General features: G+C 38.2%; 1 protein-coding gene across 7 annotated transcripts in view; it reads left to right on the forward strand.

Annotated features, from left to right (window-relative positions):
- The window catches only part of UNC13B (unc-13 homolog B), a 239348-nt gene that overhangs the window by 126571 nt on the left and 88149 nt on the right, over positions 1–24628 (forward strand). For all 7 annotated transcript variants that reach the window (XM_021065583.1, XM_021065567.1, XM_021065570.1 and 4 more), the window contains 2 exons: positions 13472–13786; positions 15902–15992. In XM_021065583.1, coding sequence (XP_020921242.1) covers positions 13472–13786; positions 15902–15992 — 406 coding nt within the window. The remainder of the gene's footprint in view (positions 1–13471; positions 13787–15901; positions 15993–24628) is intronic.

Consider the following 24628-nt stretch of genomic DNA (forward strand, 5'->3'; position numbering starts at 1 on the left):
TGAGGCCACGGATTGAACCCGAGTCCTCATGGATACTAGTTGGGTTCGTTTCCGCTTAGCCACATGGGAACTCCCTCCAACAACCTTTTAGCCCTTGATTTTAACATCCATTGATGATCCTTGCCTTAATCACTGTTTCACTGGTTGGAGGTTAGTTCTTTTTAAAAACCATTCCAGTTTAGCTCATACTTTTGTTTGCTAAAATTTGCCATACTGTAAGGTGATTTCTTTTTTTTTTGCCCACCCTACCAAACTGGTAAATGTTTACTCTGCACCTCAGATGGTCACCTATCTGCTAGACAACATCCTGACTCAGTTTACTATCTCTGAGAGTATTTTCAGTATAATTTTTTCATATATCAACCATCACATAGAATTCTTACTCTTCATAATCTGATTCTCAAATGAAACATGGAAGGAATCCTACTAAAGTTGGTTCCTGCTTCTTGCTGGTTTATTAACTGAATATTTGCATATTTTATTCATTTGATTTTAGTTGTTTATATTGTCATTAAGAAAAAAATATAATAACAAAAGAAAATTCTTTTGGCTCTCTGTTCCCTCTGTATTTGCAAGCATTCAATGTGCAGGCCAGTAATAATAATGGCACATCAACTTATGACTATCTGTCCAGAAGAATATATAGTTTATCTAATCATTACCCTATTATCACTGCTGTAATAAGTAACACTAGGAGGAGCATTAGTGATGTATTTTTTGTTGTTGTTGTTGTCTTTTTAGGGCTGCACCTGAGGCAAATCAAAGTTCCCAGGCTAGGAGTCGAATTGGAGCTGTAGCTGCCATCCTGCACCACAGCCACAGCAACTCAGGATCTGAGCTGCACCTGTGACCTACACTATAGCTCATGGCAATGCCAGATTCTTAACGCACTGAGCAGGAGCCAGGGATCGAGCCCCCATCCTCATGGATACTAGTTGAGTTTGTTACTGCTGAGCCACAATGGGAACTCCCTGTGATGTACTTTTATTTATTTTTTTTATTTTTTTTACTTTTTTGTGTGTGATGTACTTTTAGTTGCAATTTTTTTTCTAAAATTTTTTAATTGATCACATATGAATTTGATTTTATTATGTCAGTGTATGTAATGAAATTAAAGACTAAATATTTTATCATTTCCAGCAAAGGAAAACAAGATTTTTAAGTGAATTTGTATTATAGACATTTTTAACTTAAATTTTTGAAATGATTTTTTTCCTTGAAAAGTTTTGAAGAAATTATATCACTTGTTTGATTTTTAAACTTCCATTACCTTAAATACTAAGTTCTTAGAAATAGTCTAAGACCTTAAGTTACAGCTTTTTAGGAAGAATTTTAAATCTTTGAGGAAACAGACCTGTTTGTAGTACCTTGCAGTAAATTAGAAGTGTAAAAATAAATATTTTCACTTATTACAGCCATATCTATCTACTGACTTAAGCTGGAACTATAAAGACTTGTTCTAGAGATAATATAAGAAAGGGAATGTATGTATATGTATGACTAGGTCACTTTGCTCTACATCAGAAATTGGCATGACATTGTAAATCAAGTATACTTTAATTAAAAAAAAAAGCTCTTCCAGGGTAGAGTTTTTCGTTTGAATTTTTGAGGCTATCTGAGAGTAATGAAACTGTGTTAAAAATATATATATATATTTTAAAATGTATGTATATAAATTGGATGTTCCCACTCCACCAAATAATAAGAATAATCAGAATAATGGGAAATATATGTTAATTGTGTAAAAATATATAATTTGAGGTTCAACAGTAGTGTTGGACTTTATTAGCTATTATTAGTGTTGAGAGGATTAAAAGAATATTAGTCTCACTTTTGAAGATTTTTAGTGGCTAAGTGGCCACTTTGATATAGTTTCTGTTTCCTAAGAAAATACTATTAGATGTTAGGTCTATAGAAAAACACACTGAGCTGACAAGCTCCTAGTTAGTATACCCTCTCTACACCTCTACCTCAGAACAAGGGAAATAATCTCTAACTATTGAATGGTTGGCTGTCTTCTGTATTCATTGACTTAAGTTAGGCATGTAGCTTCTGATTCTGTAATCACTAATGGGAAAGATTTTCATTTCCCTGCAATCCTTAAATGCATATAGCCTTTAGATTTCACAAACAATAAATTATGATGCTTTAAATAATTTTTTCTTCTTGGTACTGTAAGAGGTTTGACTTATAGTAGTCAAGGATTATTTTTATTATTTTTTTACTATTTTCTTTTTAAAAGTAAAAACATGTTACTTTTAAAAAGAAAAATAGATATTCTTGGCTACGCTGCCTAAAATACAACTTTTAGCAAGTCAACAGCTTGGCAGCTTTTCAGACTCCAGTTCATCAACAAATTTAGATTTCTTGAAATCCCTTGATATATTTTCATGGAATATGTAACAGTTCTAAACTTTGGCATTGCCAGTACGTTCTAAATATTGGTGGAACATGTTCATTTTGTTTGTTTCTTTCTTTTTTTGAAAACAAAAGGATCCTAAATAGCTCATGGTAGCAACTGGAGTATTTTAAAGTTGTTATAGTTATTCTTTTACTAATGTGAAAAAAACTTTTTGACTGCATTGCTATAATATTGATTTAAGAACATATGGATTATTTTTATCATATATTTTCAATCTGAATGGTTTTTAATCAAATTGCCGGTTTTACTAGTTTTAGTTTTCTCATTGAATATGCATTAAATCTTATAATTTGTTTCTTTTCCCTGTTTATCCTTTTTTCTTTGCCTTACTTTTCCTGCAATTTTCTCTCTTTACATCAGACAAGGCTTGCAGGCCCAAAATGACAAAATTAGGATTATTACGTCTTTCTCTGATGTTGACTATGAAGAGCAAGAAGATATATATGAGGAGATAGAGGGGAAAATGTCACAAGAGCTTCTAGAAAACAGTAACATAAATTTAAAGGAAGCAGAGGTAAAAGAAGCAAGAACTCTTTCAAAACCTGATAAATATTATAGCCAGCAAGTACAATCAAAGTACAAGAATTGGAAAAAGATACCATCTCAAAATCAAGAAACAGACTTCTCTACTGCCTTTAACTATGACCTTAAGTTTGAAACATCTACTTTCTCTAGATATCCTCAGAAATATGATACAATAGATAGGAGAAGGAAAAAGACACCCTTATACAGTCATTTTGAAGACAGTGAGAGAAGAAAATATAATGATAGATCAGGAACTAAGACTAACTTCAAAAGTACATATCCTAACACTGAAAGTTATAACCATTGCCATGTTGAAAATAAGGAACAAAATTACCCAGTTTTGCATCCCTACAAAAATGGATTTGTGGTTAAAAGTGGCAGGTGGACCACTAACTTAGAAAATGATGATTATGATCTTCCTGGTTTTGAGAACTTAGAAAAGTCATCTGGCTTAAACCAGCATGTCACTAATTTCACTCCATTAGATGTTCTTGAAGATTCTACCAGTAGCACTTCTGATGAGCTTCTGGGTTCCCCTGTTTCTGATAAGCAGGAAGGTTTACTGTTACCAACATGCCATCTATCCAATGTCCATCCTATTGGAGGTGTTCCAGAAGAGTATTATGGAGCAAATCCTGCATTTCCATCACAAAGGACAAACTGTGATACAAACACACTTGGAAATCTGTCTGTGTTCCCTATGGAAGAAATGACCCCTTCCTCTACTGAAGAACCCAAGGACAACTATATTGATACAATGGATGAGCTTCAGTGTTTGGTAGAATCAGTGTCAGAATATTTAGCAGAGAAGGAAGAGGAGATTAATAGATTTGGTTCCCTTTCAAAAACTAAAAAAATACTTAAACACAATAGTACTGTTAACAATGCAGAACAGAAAATGCCTGGGGATCAAATACCATCTTTAAACATTGTTAAGAATGACAAGGACAAGGCCATCTCTTTCCCTGAGCTGAATGGAGTGAAATGTGCTGTTGGTTCTTTATTCAGTTCACTCACAGAAAAGGTGGGTTCAGGCACAAAGCATCTAACAACCTCTGTGGAAAAGCTGGTTTATTTAGTTCCAGAGAAAACAGAAACTCTTCATCAAACAGAAACGATTAATTCAGCATCTATGCCCAGAGTCAAGTCAGTACCAGAGAAGGATCTTTCTCTACAATGTCCATCTCCATTATCTGGTCAAACAGTTGATAATAAAAACTTTGGCAGACATGACAAAATCTCTGAAAATGAGCACATGGACAGCAAAACTGGAAGTTTAGGCCTTCAGCATTCAACAGAAACTGTTGGAAAGGACTCGGTGCCACAGAGTCAGAGTTCAGTTATGAAGTCAGTTTTCAGCATGCTAAATCCATTAAAGATCTTTTCAGAAAAGGATGAAGCCAAAAAAGATGATGACCAGGACAAGCCAACAAGAAAGGAAAGCTTTGTTGTGTGTGCTTCTGAGTCAAACCAAAGAGAAGATACCCTTGGCAGTGACAGTAGCATTGCCACTTTAGATAAGGGTGATGGAGAAACTACAGGCTGCTCCCAAATGCCTCTAAGTGAGAATTTGTTGTCTTCCCAAGCAACCATTAAACCTTCAAACTTAGCTAGTTCTGCAAGTAAGAAAGACGATGTTGAGAGTCTGTTGGAAAGAGAACCCTGTTCAGATATGCCTCTATTACCAGATCAACCAAATACATGTGCCAAAGATACTCCAGTAAATCCTTGTGTAGCTGGCAGTAGAACTCCAAATAAAGAGGCATCTTTAGAGCCATTAGAGGGGGACAAAACTACTGGTGATGACTTCCTTGAGCCACTCAGAAAATCCTTTAGCAAGTTTTTGCTTACTTCCCCTGAGACCTGTTCAAAAGAAACTTTGTCAGACTCTATGAAAATTCACCAGGTGGAGGAAGATGGATGGGAAAGGGGCCTTAAGAAAGATGGACATTCCTTTTCCTTTAGTGGAAAACTACATATTCCATTTTTCAAAGTTCTTAGTCATTCTGAAAAGCAGCAGGATTTAAGAGAGAAAGGAAACATTTTCCCTTTGTTTAAATTTTCTTTCACTGACAGTCAAAAAACTGTCAATGACCAGAGTTTTCATGGCTCAGCAGTAACCACTGATGAAGAGATCAAAAGAAACAGCCATGACAATCCCAAACTTAGTTCAATAAAATCTAGTTCAGTTCCAAATATTCATAATAATGTAGAGAATTTTGGTGATATAAAGACATTGAATAAGAGTGATCAAGTGAATATTCCTAAAGATGCTGCACTTCATAAAGTAAAGTTGGATTCATCTCCAAATATTAATAATGATCTTTGGAAATTTCAGAGTATAGAGGAATTAAAATCAAGTGACCACTCAGCAGCAGAGAACTGTGAAAGAGATACCTTAACCATTCCTGGAGTTGTGCCCAAAGAACATGTATCCTCAGATTCTTTAGGAGAAAGTAAGACTGTTACACAAATGACATCTTTAACAGTACCAAACTCTTCATTAGCATTTACTTCTACCATTACACAACCCACCTTGGCTAATGAAAGGAGTGACAACAAACTTGTAGATAAAGCTTCTAAGAAAAGTACCCAAGGAGGCCTCCTTTCTGGCTTCTTGAACAGGTTTTCTTCTCTTGAAAACTTATCTAGTCAACAAGAATTAAATTTAAAAAAAGATGACTCTCATCACAGGACTAGTACCCCAAGCTTTTTCTCTGGAATATTTAACTTGATATCCAATAGCAGTATGACTGATTGTAAACCAGATGAAGCAAAGTCTGTGTCTTCAGGTGACCTAAAAAGTTTGAATGAAAATAAGTATTTATCCTTGGATGAGATCCCTGTTACTTCATGTGTGACTTCCGAGAGCCAGAAGAACCATGAGAAACAAGAAACTTCTGGCCTCATAGAAAGCTGCTTATCTTTACCTAAAGAAAACATACCATTATCTGATGCTTGGGTTGATAATCATCATTGCCCTCCTACATGGAAAACCCAACAAAGCGAAAAGAATTGTCTCTCTTCTGAGAACAGTATATTTCACTGCACTCCAGTCGCTCAGCAGGACCTCTTAGAGAAATCTTTGGCTAAGAGGCAGACACCACACCCTATTCTTGAGGCAAAACTACATGAAAATCCTAACAAGTTAAAATCACCTTTAATAAATACTAACATTCTTAGTAAATCAAACCATCAGGCTTTTGAAGAGATGAACAATCCTTTCTCTTATGAATGGGATTCTGATATAAAAGATTTCTCTAAAAATTCCAGAAAACTTCAGCCAGTTTATTATATAGTAAATCAGAATATGTTTCCATCAGCTGATGTTTTCTTGTGGCCTGACTCAGAAAACCCAGCAATAAATTTTTGCCGTAAAGATCAAAATGCAAATATCTTGGAATGGAGAACAAATCCAAACAGTGTCATTTGGTGTGACTTACCATATGAATCATTCAACCAGTTAGCATTTAATGAAGATTACTTATTAAGAGGTGATATGTGGGCAGCTAACTCATTATATGGAAATTCTTATCTTCCGATTAATGAGACTAAGAATTCGTTAGAAGAATTACCCATTGACTTAAGTTGTTCTTCAGGTTATGAGAAGATTACATGCCCCATAGTTGATCTAGACTCATTAAGAATGGATGAAAACTTTGTTTTTCCAAGTGTTGGTTGTGAATACCAGGAATGGTTGTCATGTCTTGAGAATGGAATATGGTGGCCCTCAGAGGATGGAAATTATGGATATTTTATGTTCCACGATGGTCAATACATCTATTCTTTCCTTACTGATTCTACTGGGCAGTACGCATATTTATTTATACCCAATTGTCCTTATGAAGAGTATTTGAATTGTGATTTACAGACAAATGATCTCTCAAGTATTATGTTGGATGATAGCATTGTTTCTTCTTACAGTTTTAAAATACTAGACAAGGAAGGTGAATTACTGTGGTATGTTGAAGAGGAACCAATTGATGACCCTCTTGATTTATCTGTGGTTTTGCCAAGAAATGAGGGACCAATGTGTCTAAATTTAGAAACCTTTTCACAAGTTCTTGAAGAGTCAAGCTATGGCCAAAGGGATCAACCGTTAGATTTTTCAGGTTATAATCCTCAAAAGTCTAAAAGAGACTTTGTATCTTTCAAAGAAAGTTTCTGTGGTTCTGAAGACTCTGAATGTGCATTGGATCTCAGAAATCAGTCCCAAACTGTTGGCAATCATGTCTTAAATAAAAATCAAATTATAAAGGGAGATAAGCCTCAGCCTCTAACTAAGGATTCATCAGTTCACACTTCCAGTTTCCACTGGTTCCAGTCTTCTTTTGAAGAAGCTACTTCTTTGGTTCATCTTGAAAGTAAGACTAACATCCCACAGCAAACAGAAGAAATGTCATCACTGAACAAAGTAACTTCTTTATTTTCTGCTTTGGGTGCTTCAATTGGAAGTACTTTCAATTTTGATAAGAATGAATCCTTAGAGTCTTCTGCCACACAGAAAATGGACCAGCAGTCAAACTTTGCAGAGCTCAGAAATGATGGTCTTCAGTCATTAATCTTGAATAAGCAACTGGAGAGTAACTCCCAAAATGAGGAAGAAATTGTTCTCAAGAAGGATTCAGAGAGACAAATAGTATCCAATGTTCAGCAACAAGAATTTACTAAAAATATAAAGCACGAATCTCCTTTAAATAAAAGCATTCATATGAAAAAACAAAGTTTTTTAAAATCTGTTTTCCAGGTAAACCAAACAACTCCTCAGGCTAAGTCAGATATAGAAGATGAAAAGATGATTACAGCTGACTCTGTTTCAGTTACTCTTGTGTCACAGTTGAGTAGGGATGAACACAAGAATTGTGAGCCTCCACAGGACCAGACTTCCAAAGAGTCTGAGAGAACATTATTTCAAACTGCATTGAAACTTTTTGGTCGGGAAGAAGACTCTTCAATAAGTACAGTAGCAAATGAGAAACAGGCGTCTGGATTTTTGAACCTCTTTAAAACCCAGGGGAATAAAGAAGCATCACCAAATTTAGGAAAAAATGGAGATAAAAGTGGAAAGATTTCATCTCAGGAAAAGAATGAATCTTCTGGTGTCTCAAATTTTTTTGGTACCCTTGGGGGTTTCTTTAAAACCAATATATCCTCTATACAGACAACTGAAAATATGTCCGTTTCTTCAGTGACTAATAAGAATGAGGTCAAGTCAAGTCCTAATCCAACACAACTAACTAGCCAGGGTGTTGGGAACCTTCCTGCTGCACCAGTTTCTTCTAAAGGGAAGGTTCGAGTTAGAAATCTGAAGAAGCAGACTACTATTGATGACAGCGGGCTAAAGGAACCATCAAGTAGGGAGAGCCAGGATAATCATTTGACTGAAGAAGAGGCACCCTCCAGAGACCATCTAACCCAGCAGCCACCAAATTCATCTTTCTCAAAAGGTTGTCTCAAAGAGTCTTCCAGAGATTCTTTTCTAGAAACTACTAGTGTGTCTACAGTGACAGAAGTTCTAAGAAGTGATAAAATATCTTTAGATACTCTCAGCAGAAGAAATTCAGATAAACACGATCATTTTTCTGCCAAAGACCAGAGTTTTGCAACTGCCACAACATCTCCATCCCAACCAGAATTGCCAAACAGGAAAAGTATATTTTCTTTCCTGACTGGATCTGAGAAGTCTGAGAACAGAGCCTCTGCTAGCCTACCAAGAACCAAATCTCAAGGAGAAGGGCTATTCACACTTCCTTCCTTTTTTTCCACTGCTAACACAAGCTGCAAGAAGGATGCCTCTCATAATAGCTCTTTCAATTTCTTCAGCTTGTCCTTTTGGGATGAAAAGCAGCAGACTCCTGAGGAAAAACATAGCCTTTCAACTGTTGCTCCAGTGACTTCCCAGCCCTGTAAGAAACCAAGTGTTATTGTAGGTATAGGTGGTACAATGGCTAGAGAAGGTTCCAATGGCAATAGAGATTGCATAGTCCAGGAGGTAGTTCAGGAACTGCAAAAAGCTCCTTGTGTTTCCATTATTAACACCACTGAGATTACTTCCCTTGCAGATAAATTCGATATAGAGGAGCACTCTCCAGGAAAACTAGGTTCCAGTAATGGACCAGGAACATCTTTAGCAGATTTCCAGTTAAATCAGTCACAAAAAGACATTGTTTCTCATTCATCAGGATTTCAAGCACAAAGTGAAACACTGCTCATTTGTCCAGAGACCCCTGAGGTGTCTCCGCATGAAGAAGAGGCTTTCACACAGGAAGCCTTCGTGAGTGACTCATTGGCCAGCTCTTTTTCACATGATAGCCATTTGGTTGAAAAGCTCAACAATTTAGACACTTGTACTAACTACCACCAAAATGAAAGGTTTACTAGCGACCCATTGAACTTACCATTAGAAAAGTCTCCTGATGAGGTCTTAACACAGATCCCGGAGCCTGCTTCTTCCCCTACAGGGCCAGAGTGTACAGGGCACTTCCAGAGTCATTTTGCAGATAAAGAGGAAGAGAAATCAGTGTTGGACTCTTCAGTAGAAATGTTTTCAGGGTTTGTGACCAAGGTGAAATCTTTCTCTGGGTCCTTAATTGAACCTCCTAAAACTTTCTCTGGACTTTTCTCTTCTCCTAAACCTCCAAAGAAAAACTCCTTTTTCTCTCTTTCTTCTGGTGCATCATCTCAGCCTGTCAAAGGTGAGTTATTTGGAATTTTCAAAAGTCCCAAGCCAGAGACATCCAAACAAGAGTCACCTATCCCAGCTCCCACACTGCTTCAAAATGTTAGTTCCGGAAATGCTATAAGATCAGTAACTCCAGAAAATGTGTTGAAAGAAGCTGCCTTTGGAATACTCAATTCAGAATCTGTTGTCAGTGACTGTAGAATGACTGTGGTTAGCACAAAGTTAGACTCAGAGACTGTGATAAATGATTCTAAACTAACAACTGAAATGGAAAATAATATTCCTGATAAAATACCAGAACCCCAAGGTACTGAAAAAGTTGAGGCTGCATCTTCTGTCTCGGGAGATGATACTGGGCAAGGCGTAATGTCTCTGAGTGATGAAGGAGACATGGGGGTGTTGCAGGGCACAGACACAGAAGCATCATTGGAAGCAGAGCATATTTCATTGCCAACACAGCTGCATCCAGATCCTACCTGGATTCCTCCTCCAGTTCAGCCACCTCTTCCTCTTGAGCCAGAGCCAGATATGCAATCTGCCTCCACAAACCAAGACATCTTAGAGCCACAGGCAACCAATTCACTAGAAACCAGTCCTAAGCTATTCAGTGAGACAGGTGTTGGGCAGAATGCTTCGTTGGAAACACAAGGGTACCTTTCTAACCCTCTGCTGGAGGAAACTGTGCTTTATGCCAAAGACAGCAATGGAATACTTGATGCCCAGAAACATCCACCTGCAGTCCCCCAAGAGACTGAGCAGCCAAATGTTCGTTTTGAAATCCCAAACGTAACCAGTTGGCCAAAGCTCAGTTTCCCATCCTCTGCTACTGACTATGGGAAACCACTGAGCTCTTTCTTTTCTTCATCTTCCTCCTCTGGCAATAGAGCAGTAGAGACTGGTTTAATGTCCAGTTTTAAGAAGTTGTCAACTCTCTTTGAAGGCGGTAATGAGGGGAAAGGGAATGTAGCAGTAAGTGAGTCAAAATTAAGGTTTGGAAAGAAGCTGGATCTTTCATTCCCATGGCTAAGAGAGAACAAAGAGGGCCCTGAACAAATGCCTGCAGAATCTTCCTCTCCAATTTTGGTTATCAGCAGTGATCAGGGCATTAAATCTAGTGAGGCTAACAAAACTGTGGACTCTTCTCAAATGACTGGGGCCTCTGCTGAGCCACCTAAGGCCTGCACTCAGTCCTCTGGGACCTCAGAGCAGCTGCTGGAGGCTAGGCTAAGTGTATGTAATCTTGAGCTTTCAGGGCCTGGAGACCTGGAAAACCAGGAAATTCCAGCATCTGGAGAACCCTGTGGTACCAAAGATAATCCGTCTGACCCCACCTGTCTTTCCGAGAGTCATGAGGAAGAACACCGCACTGTCTCTGAGCTACTTCACCAGCCAGAAACACATGAAGAAGAGGAAGAGTCTGCTAGCACTGACTCTGTGTCAGATGTACAGCAGCCAGTTACTCTGCCTGACAGCAAGGGACCAAAGACCAGTAAAAGGCCTGTTCTCAAAGCATCATAAATGATTTTAAGGAATTGACCATTTATGATGCAGTGACTTAGCAGTAGATTAATCATAGCCTGCTTCTTATCCTTCCTGTGTCTTTCCCACCACCTGTGCTTCATGTTAATTAGGGGTTAAGTAATAAGACATAATATGTGGGTATTGTCATCTTTTCTCTCTGCCAAATGTAATTCATTTATTGGAACAAATTGCTTCTTGCTTAAAGAAAGGCTAGGCCCTAGGATTTACTCACTCTGGTTTGCTCTGCTTTATATACTATAAAATGCCTTATATAAAGGAGAAGAGAGAGCAAGAACAGGTAACAAGTTGTTGAGTGGCATATATTAATTACAGCCACACAATAGGCTAGAATGCTTCCTTGGGTCTCCAGCACTTATATCTATAAGTGTTTAGATATAAACAGATATAACCTGTTTTGCTTTACTTTTCCAAGTCTTCTAAGATGTTTTCTCCAGTGGCATTGAGGGTATTAAATAAAATACATGGAATAATGTATACTATGTATCCTATTCCATGTGGATTTGTACAGCTTTTTCCAGTCTCTGCCTTTTACTACCCATGAGACTGCTGTCTGATAAGTGATTTCAGTGAAATCTCACAGGAACTCAGGGCTCTGGTTTGCTGTAGCTCTTCAGTCTAGAGCATTGTACAGGGTCCACCTGCAAAGGTACTATTATTTCCCTTAAGAAGAGGCCCCATACAGGGAAGTTTAAGAATGCTGTCTTAAACTCTGCCCCAAACCAGTCTAAAAAGGCTGGTCAAGGACTTTGGAGAGAGAGAATGTGTATGCGCATGTATGTGTATGTGTGTTGGAAACTACTGAAAATGATGGCCTAGTATCTATCCTACTGCCATGGATGAAAAATCAGAAATCAGCCTAGTCGGGAGGAAGTATAGGAAAAATATCACTGGAAAACAATGATTTATCTTCATTTGGCCAAGAAAAAACATAAGCCCTTTAGTTAAAGTTTGAATCTTCAGCAAGGAAATTCCTTGTCCTTTTGCATAGAGGCTTTCCAGCAAGATACCAGAAGTAACAATGATTTATCTTCATTTGGCCAAGAAAAAACATAAGCCCTTTAGTTAAAGTTTGAATCTTCAGCAAGGAAATTCCTTGTCCTTTTGCATAGAGGCTTTCCAGCAAGATATCAGAAGTAAAATGAAGGGCCTCTGACTTGGGATGGGCCTATTCAAATGAGCTGGGATAGATCTTGTAGATCATCTCCAAGTTCCTCTATTTTGAATAGGACTGAATCCCTTAAACTCAGTATATGGCTCAAGTGAGTAACTTCTGAATACTGCTCTTTCTGGTCACGATTCACTGCTACTTTCTCTGCCACAGCTGCTATTTCTCATAGCAGGGGAACAAATTTCCTTTTTGGGTACGAGAATTCAGGTGGTTGAGAGAGCCTTGAGCTGGCCTGTCTTCAGCTACAGAAATACATTAATATGGTCCTGACTCAGATCCTAGATTTGGACTGTCTCCACTTTGTCCAAAACTGAGCTATATCCTAAGAGCAACTGAATTACAGATGGGCAGGTTCATCTTTGGGATGCTCCCTTTTCTGCCAGCAGTTTCATTGTAACATTCATGTCAATGAGACAATTCCCTTGAGGAATTTCTTGGTCCTAAACTCCATTTTCAAGTGGCTTCAATTACCTCATTGTGCAGATGGCTGAGAGATAATTGAAGGAACATGTTTGCTCTCCTTTGCTCATTCTGAGGGACAAACACAACTGTAGAGGAAGAAAAAGAGAAACTCAGTGTAATAAGTAATAGAAAAAAAGGAGTTGAGTTCATCCATTGTTTTGGACACATCCATGGCAAGCAGAAGTTCTGGGGCCAGGAGTCAAACCCAAACCATAGCATTGACAACACCGAGCCCCTAATGGCTAGGCCACCAGGGAACTCCCATCTGTCCATGTTACTTTGTGGAAATTAGAAAACTTTATTTACAGCCACTGGACAAGTTTCTTTAGAAGTCCAAGTAGAGAATTTTAGGCTTAAACAACAGACAATTTTGATAATTCTTACTCTTACTTACAAATACCACATTAAGATAAAGTATTCATCAAAATCAAATGCCGGTTTGAGGTTAAGTGCTGATGGGGAGCTCAGCATGTTGTATTGTTTTTCCTGTTGTGATTCTGCTGAATAGAGATTAGTTCTTTTGCTTGCAAAGTTTGGTCCTCTTCCCAGGAACCTCCTGTTTGTGATCCTTTCCACTGATAGGATCATTATTTATTAGAATTATCCATTACTTTGCTCTGGTCCCTAGTGTTTATTTATTTACTCGTCTGTCTTCCTCTCATTCTCACAGCCCCACCAGCAGCAGTAGGTATGGCTCCTCCTGTAATGTGAGTCAAGGAAGCTCTCAGCTGAGTGAACTAGACCAGTGTCATGAACAAGACGATGACCATCGGGAAAGGGACTCGATTCATTCCTGCCACAGCTCTGGCAGCTTCTCTAAAGATGGCCAAGTGGGATTTGGAGAACAGGAGAAGGCCTTGGAGGTGACAGGTGAAGAGGAGAAGGAGGGAGCATGTGAACCCAAAGAGATGAAAGAAGATGCTACAACCCATCCGCCCCCAGATCTGGTGCTACACAAAGACCAAGTCCTAGGCCCCCAGGAAAGGTAAGTGATGGCTGTCTTGAGGAGCTCACATGGTTTCCTCAGTACCTGCCGTGGGGTATTGCTGAATAGAGTATAAGTGCTTTTTGCTTCTTTGCCTACAGCTGTATATGGTGGTAATCAGGATGCTAAGGCTTATCTCTGCACTGCTTCCTTTGATTTTTGGTATAATTTTCAAAGTATTTGGAGGATCTCTGAAGAACATTTTAGCTGCAGTCTATCAGGCCTTCTAGAATCTGCAGTTCTTGTCTTACTAGTTAACCCCACAAATGGCAACCTCTGAGTCTGGAACTGACCTGGGCCTGGTGTTCCCTTCCCTTTTTGACCCCTGGGAGTCTTTCCCCACCTGGGCCCCGCAGGTTATTTCATTCAGAGGAGTGCTTTGAATGAAATAGGCTTCCCAGCCTATTAACATTTCAATTTTTGGTGAACATTATTTTCCTTTTGTTTTGTTTTGTCCCTAGCTGAGAAAACTAGGGGAGAGTTAAGAAAAGAATTGGTCTAGAAACAAGATCTAACCCACCCTTGTCTCCCCAGGCTGTGAGCAGTTTGTCTGACAGTGGGTACCCGTAAGAAGAAAAATTTAAAACCTGTCCTTTTATAAACAGTCATATAATGAAGCTTAGTAAGGAGCTTGAGAGGTGTTATTATTGAGCTAAATTGGTCCATGAGTTGCTGATAGGTTGGGGCAGAACAGAGTTTCTCAGTCTTGACACTATTGACATTTTTATTTATTAAAAAATTTTTTTTTTAGATTTTTGTACATACATGTTCAAGATAGTTACCTAGAGGTGGAATTGCTAGGTCAAAGGATATATGCCTTTCCACTTAAGGTACCCTCCAAAGTTTCCCTCCAGAGTTGTGCCAGCATACATAATCCAAGCAATTGTAGAGTATGAGTTTTTCCACACCTGCCCCAAACCAAATACTATTGACATTTTTAGCTAGATAACTCTTTCTTATGGGGAGCTGATGTATGCATTGTAGGATATTTAATAGTATTCCTGTGACTACCAAAAATGTCTCCAGATATTGTCAGATTTCCCCTGAGGGGCAGAATTTTCCCTAGTTGTCTCAGTTAGGTGGCATCAGAGCCTAGCATATATTTTATGTGTCTAGATGGTGGGTGCTTGTTTGCTGCCTTGGCAGTAGATCCCAGTGGGATAGAGGAGATGCATTATCACCAAGAATTAACCACTGTTAAGAACCTAGATGAGAAGTTCCTGCTGTGGCGTGATGGAAACAAATCTGACGAGGAACCGTGAAGTTGTGGGTTCAATCCCTGACCTCACTCAGTGGGTTAAGGATCCAGCATTGACGTGAGCTGTGGTGTAGGTCACAGATATGGCCTGTATCCCGCATTGCTGTGGCTGTGGTGTAGGCCGGCAGCTATAACTCCGATTCAACCCCTATCCTGGTAACTGCCATATGCCACAGGTGTGGCCCTAAAAAGCCAAAAAAAAAAAAAAAAAAAAAAAAAAAAAAAAAAAAAGAACCTTGGTGATGATTTGTTCTATTACAGGATAGCATTTCTGTCTCAAAGCTACTTTGTCATATTTATTGTTCCTTTCACTGAGGATATTCCTGAGATAGCTCAAGGAACAAGATTATAGCAGGAAAAGGGCTCGCCTTTTTGTCTTAGCACCTTGATACAGTCTAGGAATTGGTAAGCCTTCCAAAAAATTTAGTGGAGCAGGAACGGTTTGCAGGTACAAAATTCTGCCATAAGGATGCTATGAAGAACCCCCAGGGCAGGCTTGTCTTGAAAGGTAGGGTGAGAGGGTTACTTCACACATCTCTGAATAGTTTGTTAGACTTGACTCAGTTACTTCTAATATCCTGATCCTAGACTATTCCAATGAGCTGCCTCATCAGGTGAGTGGAAAGTGGGGGGTGGGGGGAGAGAGAGGCAACAGATGAAAAGCAAAAGGAGTTGTTCTTTTAGAGAGGAATGTTTTTCACTTTGGATATTCAGGGTTATGCTGTTTTAGTGGCCTGAATCACTATACAAGTGTAGGCATGAATACAAACCTTTCAGTTTTAGGTTTTTGACAGTTTTGCACTGTCATCTTGTGGCCCGGGCTTATTTTTAAGGGACTTTCTTTTCTTTGTTGCAAGTTTTCCTGAGGAGAATGCATCTTCGCCATTTACCCAAGCCAGAGCACACTGGATCCGAGCAGTTACCAAGGTTCGACTCCAGCTGCAGGAGGTAGGAAATCTGTTGTTCTGGTTCTAGTTGGGACGCTTTTTCCTTTGAAATTGGGAGACATATGGTGCCAAAGAAGCAGTCAGTGATTAGTCATCTTATGGTGTTCTTCTGGAAATCATGGCAAGTAAGCTAGAGCCAAAAGAGATGGGGAGTTGGCTGTTGGCTTCCTTCTATGCTCACTAATGGAAATCAAATAGACCTAGTGGATTAAGAGCCTTAAGGTAAAATTAAATGCATTTTCAGTACTATTATCACCTATGAGACCATTTCATTTTGAGTTTAGAACAGGAGACTATTTTAAGGACTCTTATGGTCAGTCTTTGTCTCCCTTGGCCAGCCAGTTGAAGTACCACTGGCTGACCTTTACAGGGCCAGAAATTTTACTCAGAAATTTGGTGTTCAGAAATTTCCATGGGCTTCCCTAATTTAAGGCCCAGAACATCAACACATTAATATCTAAAGCAATGTAAAAAAAGTAAAAATAGATATATTTTTCATTTTCAGTGTTATAAGTTTGAAATGCCCTTATCTATGTGTCAGTAGTCAGTCTTCAAGCAGAAAGGATGTTTAAAAATGATAAGTGGCTGTCAGTAGTATAATGCCCGGCAGATGTTAAGAATGCAAGCATGCTCACATGTGTAAACCCACTTAAAAAGTAATGTATCTTGAAATGATTTCACACTTAGGGAAAAGTTGCCAAATCAGTAGTATAAAGAACTACCATATCCTTCTCACAAAAATGCTCCAGTTGTTGACATTTTACAATATTTGCTTCCACCCCTTTATGATTTATCCTTTTCTGAGCCATTTGAGAGAAAGTTGGAGGCAAGATTTTTCCTGTTACTGTTTCCTAAAAAAAGACTACTCTCCAGTATAACCAACTATCCAAATAGAGAAATCAACAATGACAACACTGTCATCAAGACCCCATGCAAATTTTGCCAGCTGTCTAAACCATGTCTTTCTGTCCAGGATACAATCTAGGCTGACATGTTGTATTTAGTAGTTATATCTCCTAGTCTCCTTTAATCTGGAACAGTGCCTCAGTTTTTCTCATCTTTGATAGTACAGACCTTTCATTTTCTGGTATATTCTTCATTTGGGCTCCATCCAGTGTTTTTTCATGTCCAGAGTCAGGTCATACTTTCTTGGCAGGGAATACACAAAAATGGTGTTGGGCTCTTTTTTTTTTTTTTTTTTTTTTTTAATTTGTTAGCCACACCCGTGACATGTGGAAGTTCCAGGACCAGGGATTGATCTAGAGCTCAGAGACAACACCATGTAGTTATCCTGTAGGCCACAAGGGAAGTCCTCTTTGGCTCTTTTTAGTGAATTGCATCAGAAAGTACTTGTCACCTTGTCCTCCCCTTGTATGTTAACCTTAATCGCCTAGTTAAGTTTCTATCAGTCAGGTTTCTCCAATGTTCAAGTACCATTTTTCCTTTTGTTATTGATAAGTGTTTTGTGGTATACTACTCTGAGACTATGCCAGTATCTTGTGCTTCATCAGATCTCCACATACCAAATATGCATTTATGACTTCTGTCTGAATCTACTGCCACTCATGGTGGTTGTCAGATGGTAACCTTCTATTTCCGTTATCCTTTCTACATTCATTAGTTGGCATACTACAACAAAGAAGACATTTCCCTTTTTTTCCCATCAATTTTTTATTTCTAATTTTTCTTTTTCTTTTTTTTTTTTTTTGTCTTTTTTTTGCTATTTCTTGGGCCGCCGCTCCCGCAGCATATAGAGGTTCCCAGGCTAGGGGTTGAATCGGAGCTGTAGCCACCGGCCTACACCAGAGCCACAGCAACGCGGGATCCGAGCCGCGTCTGTAACCTACACCACAGCTCACAGCAACGCTGGATCCTTAACCCACTGAGCAAGGGCAGGGACCGAACCCGCAACCTCATGGTTCCTAGTCAGATTCTTTAACCACTGCACCATGACAGGAACTCCTATTTCTAATTTTTCAGAAGGGTTTTACAATTTTTATAATAAAGGAAAGTAAAAAAAAACCCACCTCCATGTGAGGAGAAGTTCTGAGAAAAACAAGAGTATATTGGAGTGTTTTTTTTTTAAGAAGCTATTCAGAGTCTCTCAAAAAGAATAGCTAAAAACAATTACCAAAGCTTGGAATTATTTAGAGAAAAGCTAAATGGCTTTTTTAAGAAGAAAGAACAGTAGTAAATATATTCTTAACACAGGTATTATAACTGGCAGCTGATCATCTGTGGCCAAGAAGAGGAAGATAAGCCAGAGTTTAAAGAAGGATCTAATAACAGTTTAAGATAGAGGCACAAGTACACCATTTATATTTAAGATGAGATTTGCCGAAAGGTTATTAAAGTTAGGGTTAAGTATGCACTAAGGATTTTTTTTTTCTTCTGAGTAACTGGAAGTTCTGCCTATCTGCCCTAAGATAATTTTTGTAAATTTCTTATTATATTTCCTTATGGAGGTGTAAGCAAATATGAATTTTAATCCTCTCTTCTTTTTTAAAACCAAAGATGGTATACACACTGGAAACATATTTTTTAAAATTGAAGATTAAATTAGACTGTAAATGAAGATTTACATTGTTTCAGGTATACAGCAAAATATATACATATTTTCTTTTTCAGATTCTTTCCCACAATAGGTTGTTAGGAGATACTGAATATAGTTCCACATTGGGAACATCTTGCTTTTTCACTTGGAGATTCTTCCATATTAGCCCTAACATAAATTTATTTTTAAACAGCTGCATAATATTTCATTATATGAATATACTGCAAGTATTTAACTAATCTTCTGCTGCTGTTCATTTGATTGTTGTGCTCATTTGCTATAGCAAACCATTTTGCAAATGATTACCTTTTATATATGTCATTTGGCTTCTGCGCAAGTGTATCTGAAGGGATATGCATTTGTGATTTTAATAAATACCACCCTCCACTTAGCGGTGACTTAAAACAACAGTTTTATTTTGTTGTCTTATATGTTAAGGAGTTCTGCTTTAAGCTACCTTCTTTGCAATCCAGGTAAAGGGATTAGCAGCTTCTAGAACACTGCCAAAGTTGATGGTAGAGGGAAAAAAAGATAAAAAATGAAAGCAAACAAAGCAGATTGCACTCTGGCTCTAAAAAAACTTCTGCCCAGAAAATATATGTCACTTTTGCGTATATTTCCCTGGCCAAAGCAAATTCTATAACCATATCTAATTTCAAATGAATAGGACTGTGTATTTTAAAATAGAGAAGCATATTTATGAACAGCTTTAGTGAATATCCCAAAGGGTATCTGCCTTCTGCCAGCTTATACTCTGCTAGTAATGTCATGAGGTACTTCTTTCTTCCCAAACCCACCAACAGAGTGACTTGTTAAGCTAGTGGATTTTCACTATTCTAGGCAGTGGTGTCTCAGTAGAGTTTAAATTTGCATATCTTGAGTATCGTTGGCAAAGTTGAGCATGTTTTCACTTAGGTAAAAGCCATTACTTTTCTGTAAACAGTCTATTTATATTCTTTGCCCATTTTCTTTTGATTATTAGGAGCTTTTTACCATTTTAGAGAAATTAACATTTGCCTGTGGTTGGAGTTGCCAGTATTTTTTTCTCAGTGTAATAAGGCATTGAAATAAAGTTTTTGACCTTATTTCCTTATTTTCTTATTAGAAAAATGACAACATTTTCCTAATCCAGAATATGGGGAGAAAATAGTACATTTCTTTTAGGATTTTAAATTATCTGGTAAGGAATTCCCATCATGGCGCAGCGGAAACAAATCTGACTAGGAACATGAGGTTTTGGGTTTGATCCCTGGCCTTACTCAGTGGGTTAAGGATCCAGAGTTGCCATGAGCTGTGGTGTAGGTCACAGACGCGGCTCCAGTCCTGTGTTGCTGTGGCTGTGACGTAGGCCAGCGGCTACAGCTCTGATTAAGATCCCTAGCCCGGGAAACTCCATGTGCCGCAAGTGTGGCCCTCAAAAGAACAAAAAAGACATTTAAAAAAATTATCTGGTAAAACTTTGAATAAAAAGGAAATTGGGAGTTCCCTTGTGGCCTACTGGTTAAAGATCTGGCATTGTCACTGTTCTAGCTTGGGTCACTGTTGTGGCATGGGTTTGATCCCTGGCCCAGGAACGTCCACATGCCATGGGTACAGCCAAGTAAATAAATAAGCAAATAAATACATAAGCAAATAATAGAGGAAATAAAAAATATGTATATATATACTTCCATTACTTCATAGTACCTTCATGATAAAATGAAACCTTTAAGATCTAGCTCAGTGTGACTCACCCTATAGTTCATGGACAATCCCAGTCCTGGAACTGTTTGGTTCCATGCTTTGATGAAATAAGCACTGAAGTTGAAAGCAAGTATTTAGAGGCAGTTTGGATTGTCATGACATCAAGCACATGATCAGCAGCCTTGTCTGACTGAATAGGCTATCGACCAGAAATACCAGTCCAAGACATATTGGGAATAAAAAATCAGATCCTTCACAAAAAAGAATTTGAAAAGCACTAATAGAGACCCTCTATGCCTTTCCAGTTTTATTCATTTCTGCTTCTATGTTTAGTCAATACTTCCAATATACAGAATATTTTTTTTTCAGAGTACTTGCTGTTTTCATGCATGGTATACTTTCTCCTTCTCCACCTAGCTAACTTCTCATTCACATATTTTAAAATCCAGTCAGTTTCCAGACCCTGTGTGTACAGTAGTCCACCACTGTATCCAGGGTTTCCCTTTCTGCTGGTTTGGTTACCTGCAGTCAATAACAGTCCAAAAATATTAAATGGAAAATTCCAGAAGTAAACAATTCATAAGTTTTAAATTGCATGCTGTTATGGGTAGTATGATGAAATCTCATGCTGTCCTGCTCCATCCTGCCCTGAATATGAATCATCCCTTTGTCTAGCACATCCCACCTTCTAAGCACTTAGTAGCCATCTCAGTTATCAGATTGACTGTCACAGTATCACAGTGCTTGTGATCAAATAACACTTATTTTACTTAACGATGGCCCCAAAGTGCAAGAGTGGTGATGCTGACAGTTCAGATATACCAACGAGAAGCCATAAAATGTTTCCATTAAGTGAAATGGTGGAAGTTCTCAACTTGAAAGAAAAAAAATCATATATGCTGAGGTTGCTAAGCTTTATAGTAGGGACGGATATTTCATCCATGAAATTATGAAGAAAAATAAATCTGTGCTAGTTGTTGTTGTCACACCTCAAACTGCAAAAGTTATGGCCACAGTGCATGATAAGTACTTAGTTAAAATGGAAAATGCATTAAAATTTTGCAGTAAGATACTTTGAGAGAGAGAAACCACATACATACAACTTTTATGACAGTATACAGCTGACCCTTGAACAACATGAGTTTGAATTGCGTGGGTCTACTTATATGTGGATTTTCTAAAATAAATACTACAGTACTACACAGTCCGTGGTTGGTTGAATCTGCAGGTGCTGAACCTTGGATGAGGAAGGCCAGTTATGGGACTTGAGCGTCCCAGAATTTTGGTATCTATGGCAGGTCCTGGAAACAATTTCTGCAGATAGTGTGGGACAATTGTATTGTTATAATTGTTCTGTCTTATTAGCTTTGTTGTTAATCTCTTCCTGTTTTTAATTTATAAGATAAATTTTATCATAGGCATGTATATATATATAAGCATTTGCTGGGGGTCTTGGATCATATCCCCTGTGGATAAGGGGAGACTACTATACTTTTGCTAAAATAGCATTTACCATAATGTAATGGAATTACTTGTTTACTGTTACATCTTTTCTGTTTACTTGTAAGATCTTTTAATGCCAGGGCTGTGCTTTTTATTGCTGGTTTTCTAGAGCCCAGTATAAAACCTGGAAGAGCATTTAGACTATCTCTTAGGCATGCTTAAGCAGCCAGAAAAGCCCATTAGCATTTCCACAGAAGTCTCCATGTGCTTCTTTCTTCTCTTAATTAATTCTTAAAAAAATATTTCCCAAGGCCTAGCACCTAAAGCCAGTAACAGCAAATATTAACTACTAACATTAGCTATGTTGTGTAATTTATATATACATTAATATAAAGTTGCTAAATTTGGACCATACTTAGTGTGGACCTAAAATTTTTCTGTTAGGTGTTGATTTTGTGAGCTTTATTCTGGGTTATTAAATATTTTTTAAAAGCATGATTTAATGATTTTTTTTTCTTTTTAGGGCTGCGCCTGCAGCATATGGAAGTTTCCAGGCTAGCGGTTGAATCAGATCTGCAGCTGCTGGCAACCGTGGATCCAAAGCACTTCTGAGACCTACACTGCAGCTTACAGCAACAGTGGATCCTCAACCCACTGAGTGAGGCCAGGGATCAAACCCATGTCCTCATGAATACTACTTGGGTTCGTTTCTGCTGAGCCACAGTGGGAACTCCTAATGATTATTAATAGATTATAATATTCCATCCTGTAGGTGCTTCTTAAAAATTCCTCTTGTTTCTTTACTGTTATAAATTATGCTTTGATGAGTATCATTAAACATGTCTCTTTTCATTTCTGATTATTTCTTTAATTAGATTCAAATATATTGGTGAGTTTAAAAATATATACCTTTTAAAGACCTGTCATAAGCTTTTTCTTTTTCAGATGTGAAACTATTTATTTATTGTCATTTATATATATATTTTTTCTACTGTAGAGCATGGTGACCCAGTTACACACACATATATACATAAACATTTGTTTTCAGAATAGTTTTTCCAGTTTGAACTTTCAGTATTTGAATGTGCCACACCAACATTGAGTATTATCATTTCGGAAAATTTTTGTCAGTTTGTCAGAAGAAGAATGATATCCCACTGTTTTAATTTGCATTTCTTTGATTATTTATTTGACTATTTCCCATAAGCTTCTAGGTCATTTATACTTCTCTAGCTGATAGTGCATTCAATAGACTTTGAGTCATTGCAGTACCAGCCGAGCTGCCCTGATGCCGCCATTCTTGTAAGATTGTCGGCAACTTGAGGGAAGAGGTCATGTAGGTCATCTTTGTATCTGGGCTGGCTGAGTACCTGGCCATATGCACTTAATAAGTGTTTGACATTGCTAATGCCGATGAGGCAGTAATGTTGGTGGTGTGGGTGGAATGGATGTAATTCTGTACCTTATTTGGCTTAGCTGCAGAAAAATCTGGAGGAGGAGGTGAGACTTCTTAGCTCTAGAAACAGAGACTGCGGTGGCAGCAGGTGGGTGGGTGTTCCAGGTGGAAGGGACAGTGAAGGAGAAGGCACAGAGATAGGCCATGAGGAAGCCTTGACAGAAGCTCTTGGGTTGCTAAGGAAAGCTGATGGGGGACAGAGTTAATAAGCAGGGATAGAACTGAGCACATAGTTTAGAAGTGTTTAAATGGGGCCATCCCAGGAGGTCCAAGATTATAGCCACTTAGCCTGAGAGATGGATCAGTGTTTTCTTAAGGAAGATCATTAAGACAGAATGAGCTGGCTCTTGCCTGCAAAATTCTGTTCTTACTTACCACATTCTCCCAAGCAAAGAGACTTCCTTCTTATGCTGTTATCGGTGCCCTGAAAAACAGATACCCCCTGGGAAAATAATAAGGTCCAAGGGAGGGCTCTTGAGGATCCCATCTCGTAGTCTTAGTTGCATAAGGAAAGCACCCTTTCTATAATTTTAAACTCCAGGGTTTTGCTGTGATCATGGCTGCCCATCTTAACTTCTACTACATCAGCTCTTTGCCTTCATGGAGACCACAGTTATCCTGCCTTTTTATCACAATGTTTCAGCCTTCTCCCTAACCATTGCCACTCTAACATTAAAAAAAAAAAAAGAATATTTTGGATAAGTAGTAAATGTAAAAATATAAAATGCAAAAATTATATGTATAATGTGAAGTTTCCCTCCTACTTCAGACTTCCAGGCCTCTATTCCCCATCTCCCCCATCTCATCATTACCTGTGTCTTATGAATTAGTCCAGAGGTAATCTGTGCATTTACAAGCATGCATGTGTGCACACACAAGTGTGTGTATATTACACACATTGTCCTTCACCTTTTATTCATTTACTGCTACATCTTGAAAAATTTTCTGTATCACAAATAGATCTACTGCTTTAAAAAAAAAAAGAGCTGCATAGTATTTCTTTCTGTGGATGTATTATAATTTATATACTCTGTTCCCTATTGGTGGACCTTGAAGTTGTTTCTAATATTTTGCGAGTACCACAGTGTTGTAATGCAAATCTTATAGCAGGCTAAATACTTCCAGACCTCTCTTAACCACAGCTTTTGGCATCCTTCTTCAAAGTTTATGGTAAGCCCTACCCATTGCTTCACAAGCTAGAAACCTGTCTTAGGCAAGGGCTTTTACTGCTGCTCTCAAAAGACTCTTTCTGTCCTTTGGCACACTGTGGAGTATTTACCAGATATCTGAGACCAGAACCGGTAGTGGCTAAAACCTGGCTGTTTGCTAAAGCCCTTTTGTGTGGAGATGATGCCTTTTTTTTTTTTTTTTAATGTCCGGTGAATTATTAGGTCAGGCTTGGTTTTCTTGGATTTCTCTGCCACTTCAAGGCCAGTAATAGATCCTCACATAACCTGTTCTCACACCCACTTTCCTTGTTGAAATTAGATTCCAACTTTTG

This window comes from Sus scrofa, chromosome 1 (genome assembly GCF_000003025.6).
Source record: "Sus scrofa isolate TJ Tabasco breed Duroc chromosome 1, Sscrofa11.1, whole genome shotgun sequence".
NCBI classification, from domain to species: domain Eukaryota; kingdom Metazoa; phylum Chordata; class Mammalia; order Artiodactyla; family Suidae; genus Sus; species Sus scrofa.